The 14,944-nt window shown below is 48.2% G+C and overlaps 1 protein-coding gene across 1 annotated transcript in view; it reads left to right on the forward strand.

Moving 5' to 3' along the window:
• Positions 1 to 14,944, forward strand: part of WAS (WASP actin nucleation promoting factor) — a 62,176-nt gene that overhangs the window by 14,349 nt on the left and 32,883 nt on the right. The window contains exon 5 of the mRNA XM_029610956.1: positions 14,510 to 14,551. Coding sequence (XP_029466816.1) covers positions 14,510 to 14,551 — 42 coding nt within the window. The remainder of the gene's footprint in view (positions 1 to 14,509; positions 14,552 to 14,944) is intronic.

Here is a 14,944-nt window from a genome sequence, read left to right on the forward strand (position 1 = left end):
ACTCCTGTCCGGAGCCCTAGCGTAACAGTATGCCGAAGCCATCACATTTTCCAGGGGAAGAGATAGGTCTGTGTCCTGCCGGTGAGTCAACTTTTCACTAATGCAAGATGCCTCCTTCTTTAAAGTTTTATACCTGCAATTCCTGTCAAACTTTGAACTATCCTAGCTATCAGAACTGTCTAGCCTGTGAACTTGTTGGTCAGGAACACTGGTCATGCAATAACTGCAACAAGAAAAATGTTTCTGTCTATCAGGAGTGTTTGAACTGTCTGGCTCCTAAACCAGGGTGGTGGAAATGCTCCTGTCTCCCGTGTTTGTTACCTCCAGGCAAACCCTGCCCCTGTTGTTCTGCTCTAGGACCAGCTGTGCAATTAGAAAAAGCTATCAGCTCTCCTAACCAGTATTCTGTTTTTGGCTCCACTAAAACAGACATTTTTGCTGGCAGTTTGTGGGTAGAAAAACCCAGGACTTACCTGGCCAAGAAGGCTTCTGTGAGACCAGTGCTAGAGCCTCGGGAACAAGTTTCTCTACAACGGAGAGAGCTGATTAACTCTAGCAGGGCTCAGCTTCCCACAGCTGCCAAGTGGACACTAACGAGCACCTTCCCTAGACGTCCTAGAACTGCCTGTGCCTTCTCTAAACTGCTCCTCCAGAAACAAAATCAGGAGCATCAGACTTTGGCTCGAGGTATCAAGCCCACGGCAGTACAATCTGTGTCTTCCATGCACACTACCTTTAACCATGCTACTCTGCCATCTGAACCTGCTGCACTACCCCGAGAAGAGCCTGAGTCTGCTGTACCGGTCCTGCTGCCACCCCTGGAGGGGTCCATACCGGTCCTGCTGACGCCCCGAGAGGGGTCCGAGCCTACTACAATGCCCCGAGAGGGGTCCGAGCCTGCTTCATCGCCCCGAGAGGGGTCCGAGCCTGTTACAACGCCCCGAGAGGGGTCCGAGCCTGCTTCATCGCCCCGAGAGGGGTCCGAGCCTGCTACAACGCCCCGAGAGGGGTCCGAGCCTGCTACAATGCCCCGAGAGGGGTCCGAGCCTGCTTCATCGCCCCGAGAGGGGTCCGAGCCTGCTTCATCGCCCCGAGAGGGGTCCGAGCCTGCTACAACGCCCCGAGAGGGGTCCGAGCCTGCTACAATGCCCCGAGAGGGGTCCGAGCCTGCTTCATCGCCCCGAGAGGGGTTCGAGCCTGCTTCATCGCCCCGAGAGGGGTCCGAGCCTGCTACAACGCCCCGAGAGGGGTCCGAGCCTGCTACGATGCCCCGAGAGGGGTCCGAGCCTGCTTCATCGCCCCGAGAGGGGTCCGAGCCTGCTACAATGCCCCGAGAGGGGTCCGAGCCTGCTACAATTGCCCGAGTAGGATCCGAGCCTGCTGTACTGGCCCAGCTGCCGCCCCTGGAGGGGCCTGTACCGGTCTTAATGCCGACCTTGGAAGGGTCCGGACCGGTCCTACTATCGCCTCAAGAAGGGTTACGGACTATTTCTCTGCCCCAGGTGGGGTTTGTGTTCCCCTTGTCACCCCAGGAGGGGTTATGGAAATCTGCACCGCCTCTGCTACCCCAGGAGGGGTCTAACCCTGCCGCCTTGTCCCAGGAGGGGTTATGGACTATTTTTCTGCCCCAGGTTGGGGTTGTGTCTGCCTTATCACCCCAGGTGGGGTTATGGACTGCCTTATTTCCTCGGGAAGGAGTTGACCCTGCCGCATCACCCCCGGAGTGGTCTCCCGTTATTCTTGATTACCTCCTGCACAGATGGGATCCAGGAGGAGGGGGAGGCCTTGAGGGGGGGGTACTGTTACGGCTGTGGCTGCTGTGCTACCGCCTCACCACCAGGGGTCCCTCTAGTGCTGGCTTTCCTGACAGGCCCAGTCCATCTCCTATGTCCACTCTATGCTCTGGGTGTGCCCTCTTAACCCTGCCTGACAGTTGCCTCGGTGCTTCGGCATCGAGCTCACCTGGGCTCCCTGCTCTAGCCTGCCTTGCGCGGCCTTCGGGCCTATCCTTGCCTTGCCTTGCCTTGCGCGGCCTTCGGGCCTATCCTTGCCTTGCCTTGCCTTGCGTGGCCTTCGGGCCTTTCCTTTCCTTGCCTTGCCTTGTGCGGCCTTTTGGCCTTCTTCCTTGATTTCCATACCTGGCCTACGGGCCTTCTGTGTGTGTGTGTGTGGCCTACGGGCCTTCTGACCTGCCTTGCCCCGCTATTGGTGTGTGGCCTACGGGCCTTCCGTGTGTGTGTGTGTGGCCTACGGGCCTTCTGACCTGCCTTGCCCCGCTATTGGTGTGTGGCCTACGGGCCTTCCGTGTGTGTGTGTGTGGCCTACGGGCCTTCTGACCTGCCTTGCCCCGCTATTGGTGTGTGGCCTACGGGCCTTCTGTGTGTGTGTGTGTGGCCTACGGGCCTTCTGACCTGCCTTGCCCCGCTATTGGTGTGTGGCCTACGGGCCTTCCGTGTGTGTGTGTGTGGCCTACGGGCCTTCTGACCTGCCTTGCCCCGCTATTGGTGTGTGGCCTACGGGCCTTCCGTGTGTGTGTGTGTGGCCTACGGGCCTTCTGACCTGCCTTGCCCCGCTATTGGTGTGTGGCCTACGGGCCTTCCGTGTGTGTGTGTGTGGCCTACGGGCCTTCTGACCTGCCTTGCCCCGCTATTGGTGTGTGGCCTACGGGCCTTCCGTGTGTGTGTGTGTGTGGCCTACGGGCCTTCTGACCTGCCCTGCCCTGCTTACTGTGCCCTGACCCAGCCTGGACCCAGACACTGCTGACTGCCGCCTGCCCTGACCCAGCCTGTACTTAGACACTGCCACTTGCCGCCTGCCCTGACCCAGCCTGAACCCAGACTCTGATTCTTGCTGCCTGCCCTGACCCAGCCTGGTTCCTGACTCTGTTCGAGCTTCCTGTCTCTCTCTACCTGGAGCCACCCTGCTGGGTGGTGTGCACGACTCCTGTCCGGAGCCCTAGCGTAACAGTGACATAACTTGTAATTGTAAATAAATTAGAATGAACTATAACTTGTGATTATATGGTAGGGCAGAGTCATATAATAATATAAACATAATACTGTCTTTATTCCTAAAGTGCTGCATATTTTCATCTACTACATAAAAGCAGGAGAAACTTTGGCAATCACTATTCTTCTAGGTGTCTATCAACATCCCTCCTCCCCATGATGAGAAAGCTCCGTGGGAGGAGGATGAGGGTAGACTTTAGAGACTGTTGAGGACAGGGAAGGGCTGGGGCAGCTGTTGAAAAGGTGAGTGGCCATGCAGCTTAGAGGGAACAGTGCATGGGAGATAAAACTCTCATCCCTTACACCAGTGTTTCCTAACCCTCTCCTGAAGGCACACCTAACCGGTCAAGTTTTCAGGTTTGACACAATGAATGTGCATGAGATAGAATTGCATACATTGCAGACCCAGTGCATGCAAATGTATGTAATGCATATTTATTGTGGCAATCCTAAAACCCCCAACTGGTTAGGTGTGCCTCCAGGAGAGAGTTGGGAAATACTGTCCTACACCACTCACCTGTCCCAAATAGCCTCACACTCATTCCCCTCTCCTTTCCCACTCCAAGCCCAGCTCCAGCCCCCTCAACCTCATTCTCCCCTCCCCTCCTGCTCCAAGCCCAGCTCTGGTCTCCCTCATAACTCATTCTCCCTTCCTCTCCAAGCCTGTCTCTGGCCTCCCTCACACTCATTCCCTCCTCTCCTCTCCTCTCCTTCCAGCCCAACTCAGCTCTTTCCCCCCAACTCATTCCCCCCTCTCCCTCCAAGCCTGCCTCTGGTCCCCCTCACATGCATTCCCTTCTCCCCTCCCCTTCCCCATCTGGCTCCAGTCCAGCTACCTCTGCTCTTTAACTATGCCCTCCTCCTCCTCCTCCCTCGTTCACTGCTGCCGAATGCTAATGCTGATGCTGATTGCCTCCTGATTCTTTAGTCCTGCCACACTGAATAAGCCAGGTTTCCTCTCCTCTACCTCTTCTTTGGAAAGAAAGGTGTGGACCAGAATGCTGCTCTGCGACGTGATGCTGTAACTTGTACACCTGTGACCTGCTGCCTGCGTTATGTGTTCCTCTGCTTCTAATACTAATAATAATAGCGAGCAGAGATCCTTAGGGGAGGCTCCTGCAGGGCCTTGTGTTAGTTGCAGAGTGTCCACAACCAATGGGGACACTGCGACCAACATAAAGACATGTGACTGACCTGACCGGCCCATGAATTCTTTCTTCATGAAGTTTGTCATGCAGCAGTCCAAAACTGGTGCGTGGCAGCTGTTCAAAAGTTGAGCAGCTGCATAGCCTGTTTCAGAGGGCGAGTTGAAGGCTCCTTTCTGGTGGCGCACTTGAATGTAGTTTGTTTTCTGAGAAGAGCAAAACAGATGCGACCACCTATGAGACCATAGGTACTCCCTTGGGACCTGAATCTATTATTAAGGGCACTTGCCTACGCACCATTTGAGCCTATTGAGAGGGCTTTGCTTAAAGTCCTTATGCTAATGTTATGAACCCTCCTGTAGCAGGGTTACGGGAGGCTCCTTACCTCTTCCTGGAGGCCGCTCCAAGCCAGGGTCTCGCCTGCGAACTGTCCAGGATTTGCTCCAGGGCCTGGGAGGCCTCGATATCCTTGGGGCCTGCCTGAGGCTGCTTGTGTTTGCATGGACTTCCTGGTTTGAGCCACACCCTTCCCTAGGGGCGGGCCCGCAGCACTTCTCCGTAGTTATAGGGCCAGCTAGGTGTGGGCCTGCCAAACTCCTCCCAGGGAGTCGCCGGTCTGCAGCCCTATTAAGGACTTCAACTTCAGTCTGTCTTTGCCTTGCATCAGCGTGACTTCCCTCTGGAGGCTCCCACCTGCCAGAGCCTTGTAAGGTCTTCTGTTCTTCGTGGAGCTCCTCGTCTCGTCTGCCTTCGTGCCACGTCTTCATGTCTTGCCTGAGGTCCCTGACCATGTCCTGATGTTCCGCCATGATCTCCTACGTCCTGATGTGTCTGCCCGCCAGGATGTTCTTCCCTGTGTCTTCGTCTGGTGCTCCTGAGCCTTCCGTCCTGCATAGCCGTGGTTCTCGGGTGATGTCGTGCCCGAGAATGGAGTGGCCTGCAGGTGGGATTCGTCCCTGTGCTCCTGAGCCTCTGTTCCCGCCAGCCATGGGGGAAGCTTCGGATGACACCGGCTTCGTCATTGGAGTTCCTCCTTGCCTGGGTCTTCCCTGCACTTGTCCCGCTCCCTTGGGACAGGGTGGTCTGCGACTCAGTCCCGCGGGTGGGCTGAGTAGGGCGCCCTGAGAGACAGTGCCTATGTCCTCCTGCCTTATGTCTTGTCTTGTGTGGATCAAGTTCCTCGTCATGCGTGTGATGCCGTCGCATCAACCCAGTCTCGTCTAAGATGCCATCGCATCAATCATTGCCCTGTCTACGTGTCAAGGCCTCCGTCTGCCCTCAACCTCAGGCCAGGCCTGCTGCTCCAATGCCGATCAAGCAGCAGGTTCGAAAGGGCTCGGAACAGTCGGAGGACCGTTCCCCTACCAACATCATGTTGTTGGCGCTGGGAGCTTGCAGGCCTGGCAGAGGGTAAGACCGTGTTCAGCCATGCGGGAGCATGCCGTCAACCCTCGGCCCGGCCCTGAAGGTCTGGGCCTGGGCTGAGGCCCAAGGGCACACTAAACACCCAGAACACAACAGCTAAAGACAGCATTCTTGGTAGCAGTATGCTCAGCAAGATGAATTTTGGAGCTGCAAGCTTTATCATGTAAGAACATAAGAAGAGAAGAAATTGCCATGCTGGGTCAGACCAAGTGTCCATCAAGCCCAGCATCCTGTTTCCAACAGAGGCCAAACCAGGCCAGAAGAACCTGGCAAGTACCCAAACACTAAGTAGATCCCATGGCATGCTACTGATGCCAGTAATAGCAGAGGCCATTCCCTAAGTCAACTTGATTAATAGCAGTTAATGGACTTCTCCTCCAAGAACTTTTCCAAACCTTTTCTAAACCCAGATACACCATCAATAGAGGCACTGAAGGAGGTTAAGATTTTGGGATACTCTGAGATGTCCTGCCACGCGACAATAGTGCGCCCACTTTAACACTCTTTTCCAGAACCTCTTGGGGACAACCATCTTCCCCACTGGGACAGAAGTGGCAGAAGCAAGGATGATTCTTGCAGGATTGATGATATGTCGGGGAGCTTCAGTTACATCTTCCATTAAGAAGGAACAAGAAAATACATCTGCTCATAGGTTCTCTGCAGAAAGGTCAGTAGTGAAGTTCAAAATCAAACCGACAAAGAAAAGAGACCAACAAGCCTTTTGGAGATTGAGTTGTTGGGATTGCTGAAGGTACCTTAGGTTCTTATGGTCCATGTAGATGGTGATCCAATACTTGCCACCCTCTAGAATGTGTCATCATTCTTCTAAAGCCAATTTTACTGCCAGGAGGTCACGATCTCCAAATATGTAGTTTTTCTCTGCCAGAGAAAACTTCCTGAAGAAAAAAGAACAGGGTAGTAGAATTCTTTCATTATTGTGTTGACTGAGGACAGTCCCTACACCGAGGGTAGAGACAACTACCACCACAGTGAATGGATGTTCAGAGTCTGGGTATTGCAGGCAGGGACTTTGAGTGATGACATGTTTTAGCTCCTGAAAGGCTTCAATGGCTTCCTGGAACTAGGTCCGGGTGTTTGCCCCTTTTCTAGTCAGAGCTGTAAGCGGGGCCACTAGGGTGGAATACCCAGGACTGAACTGGTGATAGTAGTTGGCAAATCCTAGGAAGCATTATAGGGTTGAAGGCCAACCAGCCGAGGCCAATCCAAGATGGCTTTCTGTTTCGCCAGATCGATCAAGAGACCAGTGTGAGAAAAGATGTAACCTAAGAAGGGAAGTTGTTCCTATTCAAAAGGCACTTCTTGAGTTTAGCTTAGAGGTGGTGTTCCTGTAGTTGCTGAAGCATCTGTTGCAAATGTCGCTGGTGAGCAGCCAAGGAGTGGGAAGTACATGAGGATATCATCTAAATAGACCACATCAGAGGAATAAAGACGGTCTTGGAAGATTTTATTGACCATATTCTGAAACATGGCTGGAGCGTTGCAAAGCCCAAAGGGTATAATGAGGTGCTTGTAGTGTCCATTGCAGGTATTGAAGGCTGTTTTCTACTCATCTCCTTGTTTGATGCGAATGAAGTTATAGGCTCCACTGAGATCTAGCTTGGTGAAGATTTTAGCGAACTGAAGGTGATCAAAGAGTTCAAGATTAGTAGCAGCAGACAGCAATTTTATTTTGGTAATGGCATTAAGGCCTCTGTAATCAATGTAAGGTCTGAGTGTTCCATCTTTTTTGGTTATGAAGAAAATGCCTGCTCCTGTGAGAGACAAGGAAGACTGGATAAAGCCCCTGGCTAAATTTTCTTTAATATATTCACTCATGGCCTTGTTGTTCGGAGGAGATAATGAGTAGACTCTTCCCTGTGGAAGGACTTTAACAGGAAGAAGTTCAATGCTCTGTGGATCTAACCCAATGGAGTCTTTGTTCCACCACCTGTCTGACATCTGTCCAGCCTCCAGTTTGTTTAGCCTGGACTTCCTCAGCAGTATGCTGGCCACCTTGATGTGTTTGATGCAGCAGGTCTCTGCCTGCTGCTTGGAGAACACATCAAGGTAGCCAGTGTACTACGGAGAAAGTCCAGGCACTATAGCCACCCTGGCTAACCAAATTGGAGGTTGGATGGATGACAGATAGGTGATGTAACAAGATGGACTCCATTGGGTTAGTTCAAGAGAGCCCTAGTTGATCACAGGCTGATGCTACTGGAGCCATGGAAGACCCAATATAATGGTATTCACGGCTCATGGGATGACATGGAATGAGGTGGTTTCAGAATGAAGAAGTCCGGTATGGAGAGACACAAGAATGGTCATCTCAAAGAGTTGGCCAGGAAGAGGATCCCCATAAATGGAGGAAATGGTCATGGGTTGTTTCAGCAGAGTGGTAGGAATCTGGTGTTGACAGACCAGAGCTTGATCTATAAAATTTCCTCCGGCTCCATAGGCTTCGGAATGAAACTGGGTCTTGCCTATGGTGATCCTGACCAGAATAATTAATTGAGGGGAGGAAGAGGTACGGCCTAGAGTTGCCTTCCCAGTCAACCCTAGAAATGCCAGTTTCCCTGCTTCTTGGGGCAATTGGATACCATATGCCCCCAGCCTGCACAGTAAAAACATAGGCCATCTCTCTTCTGTGGAGTCTTTCCTCTCAAGAAAGTTTGCTTCTGCCTAATTGCATGGGTTCCTCCAGTGTTCAGGTATCTGAGGTGGGTGTTGGAGATAAAGGCCGCTGGAAACATGGTGCTAGAGATACCCACCACCCCATGGATTTATTCTCTATAGCTCTGTCTTGAAAGTGACGGTCAATATGGCCAGCTAGATAGATTAAGGCGTCCAGCAAGGTAGAAACATCTTGGCCTACTAGCTCATCCTTGATCCTCCCTGATAGGCCCTGTAAAAATATAGCCATAAGGCTGTCTTCTCCCCAGTGTAATTCAGAGGCCAAGGTGCGGAACTCTATGGCATATTTGCTTAAGGTATGCCTCTCTTGGCAGATCCACAGGAGATCGGTGGCCAGGGAAGAGGTTCGTCCAGGTTCTTCAAAGACAAGCCTGAATTGATGAAGGATGTCCAGAAGACTGTAGAGCAGGGGTTTTTCCCTCTCCATATGTGTGAAGCCCAAGCTAATGTCGTACCACCAAGGAATGAGAGGATATAGAGGATCCTGGCGCAATCCATCAGGAACAAGCTGGACTGTATTTCAAAAACATGCTGCATTGATTCAGAAAACCTCGGCACTCCTTAGGATCGCCCATATAGTAAAGTGGCACCGGAAGCTGGGTTACCGGTCTGGATACCATGGCAGCGTTAGGGGAGGAGACGACTGCAACAGGAGGAACTGGCACCGGGGTCAAGCATCCATATGGATTGCCATCTTTAACAAGGCTGTGATAACCTGGTTCAAGACAGTCTGTTCCTGAAGCAAAGACTCGATTGCTGGGTCTATGGCCTCTGCAACCTGTAAAGTTTGTGGACCCTTGTTGCTGAAGGGAGGTTGACCCAACCTACAGGGTAGGCCCTGTAGATCCTCATGGAAATACCAAGACACAGAAGTTTTTCAGTCGCAGAAAAGAACCGTGTTCCAAGGGAATGGACACACATGCAGCCATAGCCATGAGATAGCCTCTTACCACTGGTAAGACGAATAATCCAGAAGATTGTGGATCATACAAAATGAATTGTACTGGTGGCATCAGTCTGCGCCAAGTGACCATGGCATGCAGCCACTGCCAGTTCTATCCATTGGCTGCTTGTGAGGTCAGTGGGGTCAGGTGGGCCGGCTGTTGGTGCACAGCAGCAGGAAGGAACTAAAATTAAAAAAAAAAGTAGTTGTCACTGTTGGGTCTTGCGCCTCAGTGCCATCTTTTGTTAAGCCATGCTGCAAATTCATCTGCTGCCGGCTGGCTGCAGCTCATGCTTCCCCCCCCCCCCCCCCCCCCCCAGGCCCTGAATCAATGTTTTAGGGCACACCGCTGCCTGCAAACACCATTGGTGATTGTGACTGTTTTTGCTCCCTGCCGCTCGGCACTCCACCAGGTCACCAGCCAGCTGATCTAGCGCTCCTAAATATGCACATCCTGTCACGCTGGGCCTGTTCTTAGTTGCTGTCTGTTCAGCTAGAAGAATTTCAGAGCTACAAGCACTGTCATGCTGGGAGCCCTACCAGGTGTTCTCAAGAGAGAAGGTCATGGTTGTACGGTACCATCCTTCTTGCCTAAGATAATAAGACTATTTCTCTTCTCTTGATTAGGTCATCAGACAGCATGGGAGAAAGGGAGGAGTTGCATTTTGTGGACAAATGTATGATCCTGCCCATTACCTGAAGATCACAAATTTGTTCTGAAATCGGATAGACTTTGTATCTTATTCAGTGGTTCCCAAAAAGGGGAAACAATGTCTAAGGCATAGATTAAGGAGACAAGCACATCGGTCTAAATAGTGAAAGGGAGATAAGTCCCAGAAAGTTTAAGGGCACATTATACTAGAGCACAGACTGTGTCTTGGGCTGAATGTAGGTTAGTTGCATCAGAGGACATTTGCAAGATAGCAATTTGGGCCTCCTTACACTCCTTTGTGAAATGTTACAATCAAGAGGGGACGCAGCCTTTGGAGTGAGCGTCCTCAAGGCAGCCTTGTCTTCTTCCTACTTGGATTAGGCATTGCTTGGATGCATCCTACATGTCTGGACTGGCATTACATTGGCGACCCTCCAGTCTTCAGGTACCATAGATGATGTTATTGATAATTTACAAATTTCCAATAGCAAGTTCACAATTTAATTTCTCACTTCTTTCAGCATAAACAGAAAAGCATTTTCTCCTGTACTATGCAAAGAGTTGCATAATTCCAAAGCTGAAAAAGACTTTTTTCAAAATAATGAGAATGAAAATCTCCATATAAAAGTGGGGGAAACAAGAGAAACAGCAGTGATAGCAGCAAAATCTGTGGTATCCAGCCACCAGCCAGAAACATAATCTGACCAGAGACAGTACCAAGTATTCACCAGAACCTGAGAATTGTCTTTCTTATTTCTCATTTGTATTTTCTAATTCTTTCTTTTTTACCACTTTACATATGACTTTGGCAACACAAGTAGAAATTCTTACCAATCAAGTTTCTTGAATCTAATCTTAGGGGGAAACTGAGAAATAAGAAGAGAGAGGGAGAGAGGATGTGTGAGAGCTAAGTTTGTGCACATGTACACGTCGTGAAACAAGCATGCACTAAAAAAGGATCATAGGAGGCTGATGCAATAAGACATGCCTTAAAACAGGCGCTTGTATTGAATGCCCATTTTCCTAACATGCACATGGCCACCTCTCCTGGGCACCTGATGCAATATTTAAATGAGCTGCTACAGTAAAAAGAACATGCTAGGGAAGAATTGTGCATCCCTTGGGCTCAAATGTATCTGGCACCCACAATTACAACGGGCGCTCAATAGGAGCGTCGGTTTTATCCCACTTTTGCCCAATATGCATGCATAATAGCAAGGGGCGAAATCGGCCCTGGAGCATGTATATTGTGCATCCAGAATTTTTTTTACTTTTATTCTTAAACATCACAAGCAGTAGATTTAAGTATCGCAATGATACTAAGTAGGAAGAACCACAAATGACAGTATTTTTTAATTTCTCCTGAGCCCTTGATTTGCACGTACACTTAACGCCAACTCCTGGCCTTGAGTTAACTTTGCTGTGTTGAAAAGTGTGCATTGGGAGCCCAGCAATTTTCTGCATCAGGGATAATAGCTAATAGCCTCATCTACATGGAATTTACATACGATGGGCGCTCTCAGCTATGTGTTTGTTAGGACATGCGTTTTGGACGCACTGATCTCCTTATTGCATCGGGTGCTAGTCCAGCGCATCCAAAATGTGTGCCCAACCGCACGTAAACCTGTGCGCTAGGCTGGGCGCAATTTATTGCATCGGCCCCATAGAATAGTGTTTCAAAGAACACTATGTACAAATTTGTACATTGTGTTGCACACAATAACTTTATTTGTGCACAGAGCCCACAATATTAGCCGGAACATTGCGTGAGAGAGACAGAATGAGTGCAGTGACTTTCAGCTTAAGAGAGTGGGGCTCTTACGATTTCAGCTTGTTGGAAAGTGACAGTCATACACAAGAGAGTTATGTAACCCCCTTTCATGGGCCACTCCCTGTAGAAGGCGGTGGACCAGCTTTAGATGCTGCAGAGTAGGAAAAAATAGCTGCACTCCAGATTGGAATTTATCCGGTGGTGGTGGGGACAGCAAAATGTTGCAAGGCCCAGAGAGATCATTCACATAGGAGTGTTCCAAAACCAAAAGTTTACTGAAAAACAGTAGTGTTGCAAAAACAAAGGAATATGTTTCTAGAGTTTAGGTTTATTTCTAAAACATAATATACTAAACATTCCAGACAAGAAAAAGAAACATGCACAGAGCAGTAAAAAAAAAAGATCCCAGAAATTGTTTTAGCTTCTCATTGCCTCTAAAATTTTCCTGGATACAGTATTTTCTCTGCTTGCTATTATTTCAGCATCTTGCTGGTGCCTGTAAGTGCTGCCGTCCTTCAGCAATGGCTCCACTCTTCCCCCTTTGAGCTGGACACTCTCCAAAGGTTGCCCCCACAGAGTCTTCACCAACTTCTATTGCTCAAAAACAGAATACAGCTCAAAGCTATGGATTTCTCACTAGAGATTCTTGGACCTAGAGGGTTGAGCTTTCCTCCCGTTCTGGAAAAAGCAGAAGTGAAAAAATTGGAAAACCAACCCACTCTGTCTCTAGGAAAAGACAAGTGGCTTTCCTACAGAGAGCAGGCCAGCACACTTACCACTTCTCCCAGTCATCACTCTCTCTAGTGCCTTGCAGAATCACCTTTAAAGATTTAGTCACCTTTATAGATTTTAGACAGAAAACCATTCTTTTAGGGATGAGCCATTACAATCAATCACAAAGCACTTTATGCCCCTGCATCCTCGCATTTATAGAAATTTCCACATTTTAGATTATAGTGAAGCTTACTAGGCTTTTACACTTGTCAATTGCAAGGCTTCTTAGAAAAAAATGGAGTATCGAATCCTTTTCAGTTGAGATTCAGGGCTGGTTTTAGCATGAAAATAATTCTTGTAACACTTGCAAATTTGGTGTGACAGTATTCAGATTGGGGAAGTTGTTCTCTGCTATTTTTTTTTTTTTTTTTACCTATATCTAGTGCTTTCTACACAATGGATCATCACATTTTGTTGGATTGATTAGCTGCTCTAGATTTTCGGGTTCCAAGTGGTTGACAACTTTTCCTATCAGGAAGAGTTCAAAGGGTGATAGCAACTAGGTAGAGAGTGCATCAAGCTAGGTCGAGAGTACATTGTACAAATCTCATCTTTTTATACCTTTCATCACTCCAAATCACTAAAATCTTCACTAATGTCTACTGTGCTGTTTGTACCTCTGACTGTGCATGTAAAACTGCCCCCTCAAAACCTAGGCCACCACCAAAACCTCACCCCGAGTTCGGAATGGCCCCTCTTACAGTGGTATAAAAAGTTGACTAATATATGTGCCTCCCTAGAGGCTCTCTCTCTCTCTCTCTCCCTCTCCCTGCCTAAAACACAATTTGCGATATTTATCGCAAATCTCATTTTGGCATAAATCGTGGGATAGCATGCTTTATGCTATCGCGTGCAACATTAAGCACTCCTCATTTTCATAAACTCAGCCTAAACTCCTCCCTTTTGACTAAATCGTTAAAATTTGCATATGCATCTCACGATGCATTATTTATCGCAGGTGTTATGGCATTATCACGGGTGTTAGGGCCCTAACACCCGCAATAACGCCATAATGCAATTTGATGAATGACCCTCTTTGTTAGCCTTCATTTCTGTGAATTTTACTGTGGAATTCCACCTTTTCGAGATGGCTAAGTAAACATTCACTAAACTATGTCTAGTGCGCCAGCTTTGTCCTTACTTGGACCAGTCTGCTTTAAATCAGTTATATAGATGTTAGTAATAATGCACCTGGGCGACTGTAATGCCCTCTTTGTGGGATTTCTGAAGAAAGTAATTTATAAGTTACAAGTGGTATAAAACACAGCAGCTTAGATTATTTTAGGGAATTCCCACAGAGAAATGGCTTACCCTGTTCAGAGAATCACATTGACTTCCTGTGTGTGCATGCAGTAAGTTTAAGGTACTTCCCTTAATATTTCACACTTAAAAAGGAATTGGCCCACAGTACTTAACAGAGTGTTTGGCTTGGTATTGTTCAAAGAAATTGCTAAAATCATTCCAGGAAGCCTTTTTCTGTACTCTCTTTACAGTAGATGAGAGTGGCCCTGGTCAGAATAAGGGACAGAGCTCCTTGTCTCTGCAGTATCCTTCCCAGACAGGTTAGAAAAGAGGAAGGATATTTGACTTTTAGAAGAGCTATCAAAACCAGGTTGTTTTCACAAGTCTAGAAGATTTTTCTTATCTTGCAGGTTTTGTTTTTTTTAAGTCATCCTCAGTTTTTAGAAGGTGGTTATCTTTGATTATTTTATAGGAGTCTTGAATGCTTTATTTATGATAGTTTTAATCTATTTATTTTATTTTTATTTATTTATTTATTGTCAAGTTTTATATACCGTCGTTCGGTTTCGCCATCACAACGAATTCAGTACATATTTGCTAGTTCAAGCTATCAGTTTATGATATTTTTAAAAATTATTTTTACTTGCTTTTATTCATTATGATTTTATTATGCCTTATGATTTGTTTTGTATGCACTGATTTATTCTTATTTTTATTATGATAAGCTATGTTTGATTTTCTGATTGTTTCTATTGAACTGTTGGACATTGCCTTGGGAAGTTTGTACTAGAAAGGTACCTGATCATCATTAAATTAAATTTAAAAAAGCCTAATCTTTACTCTTACTCCTCATAGATAAACGCCAGATGCCACCTCCTCTTCCTCCCAACATGGATGGTGAGTATCTAAAGTTGCTGTTCTGTTTTGGGTTGAGGGGAAACTCAAGAGGTGCTTTAGAGAATGCTGCAGGAGCAATGGCAGTATCAACCTCTCCCAGCAGGAGGCGCAGTAGAGAACAGTCCGGAGGTGCTGGCTGAGGCAGAGTTCTGAGCAGTTCTTGCACTTTGGAGATAAGAAGTTAAGTATTTGTTGTAATGATGCTGCGACAAGAGAGAATGGTAAGCGGCAACACCACAATGTCAGGCTGGGGGCACCTACAAGCTCTGTTCAGAATTCCAAGCTGGACTTTATTCAAGAACGTACTGGCTTACACTGCAGAGTTTAAGAGAAGACACTGGTTCCCTTCTTCGGGAACACACAGAAGTTGCAGGTTCTAACACCTTAAGCAGA

Source organism: Rhinatrema bivittatum, chromosome 1, assembly GCF_901001135.1.
Source record: "Rhinatrema bivittatum chromosome 1, aRhiBiv1.1, whole genome shotgun sequence".
Taxonomy (NCBI): Eukaryota; Metazoa; Chordata; class Amphibia; order Gymnophiona; family Rhinatrematidae; genus Rhinatrema; species Rhinatrema bivittatum.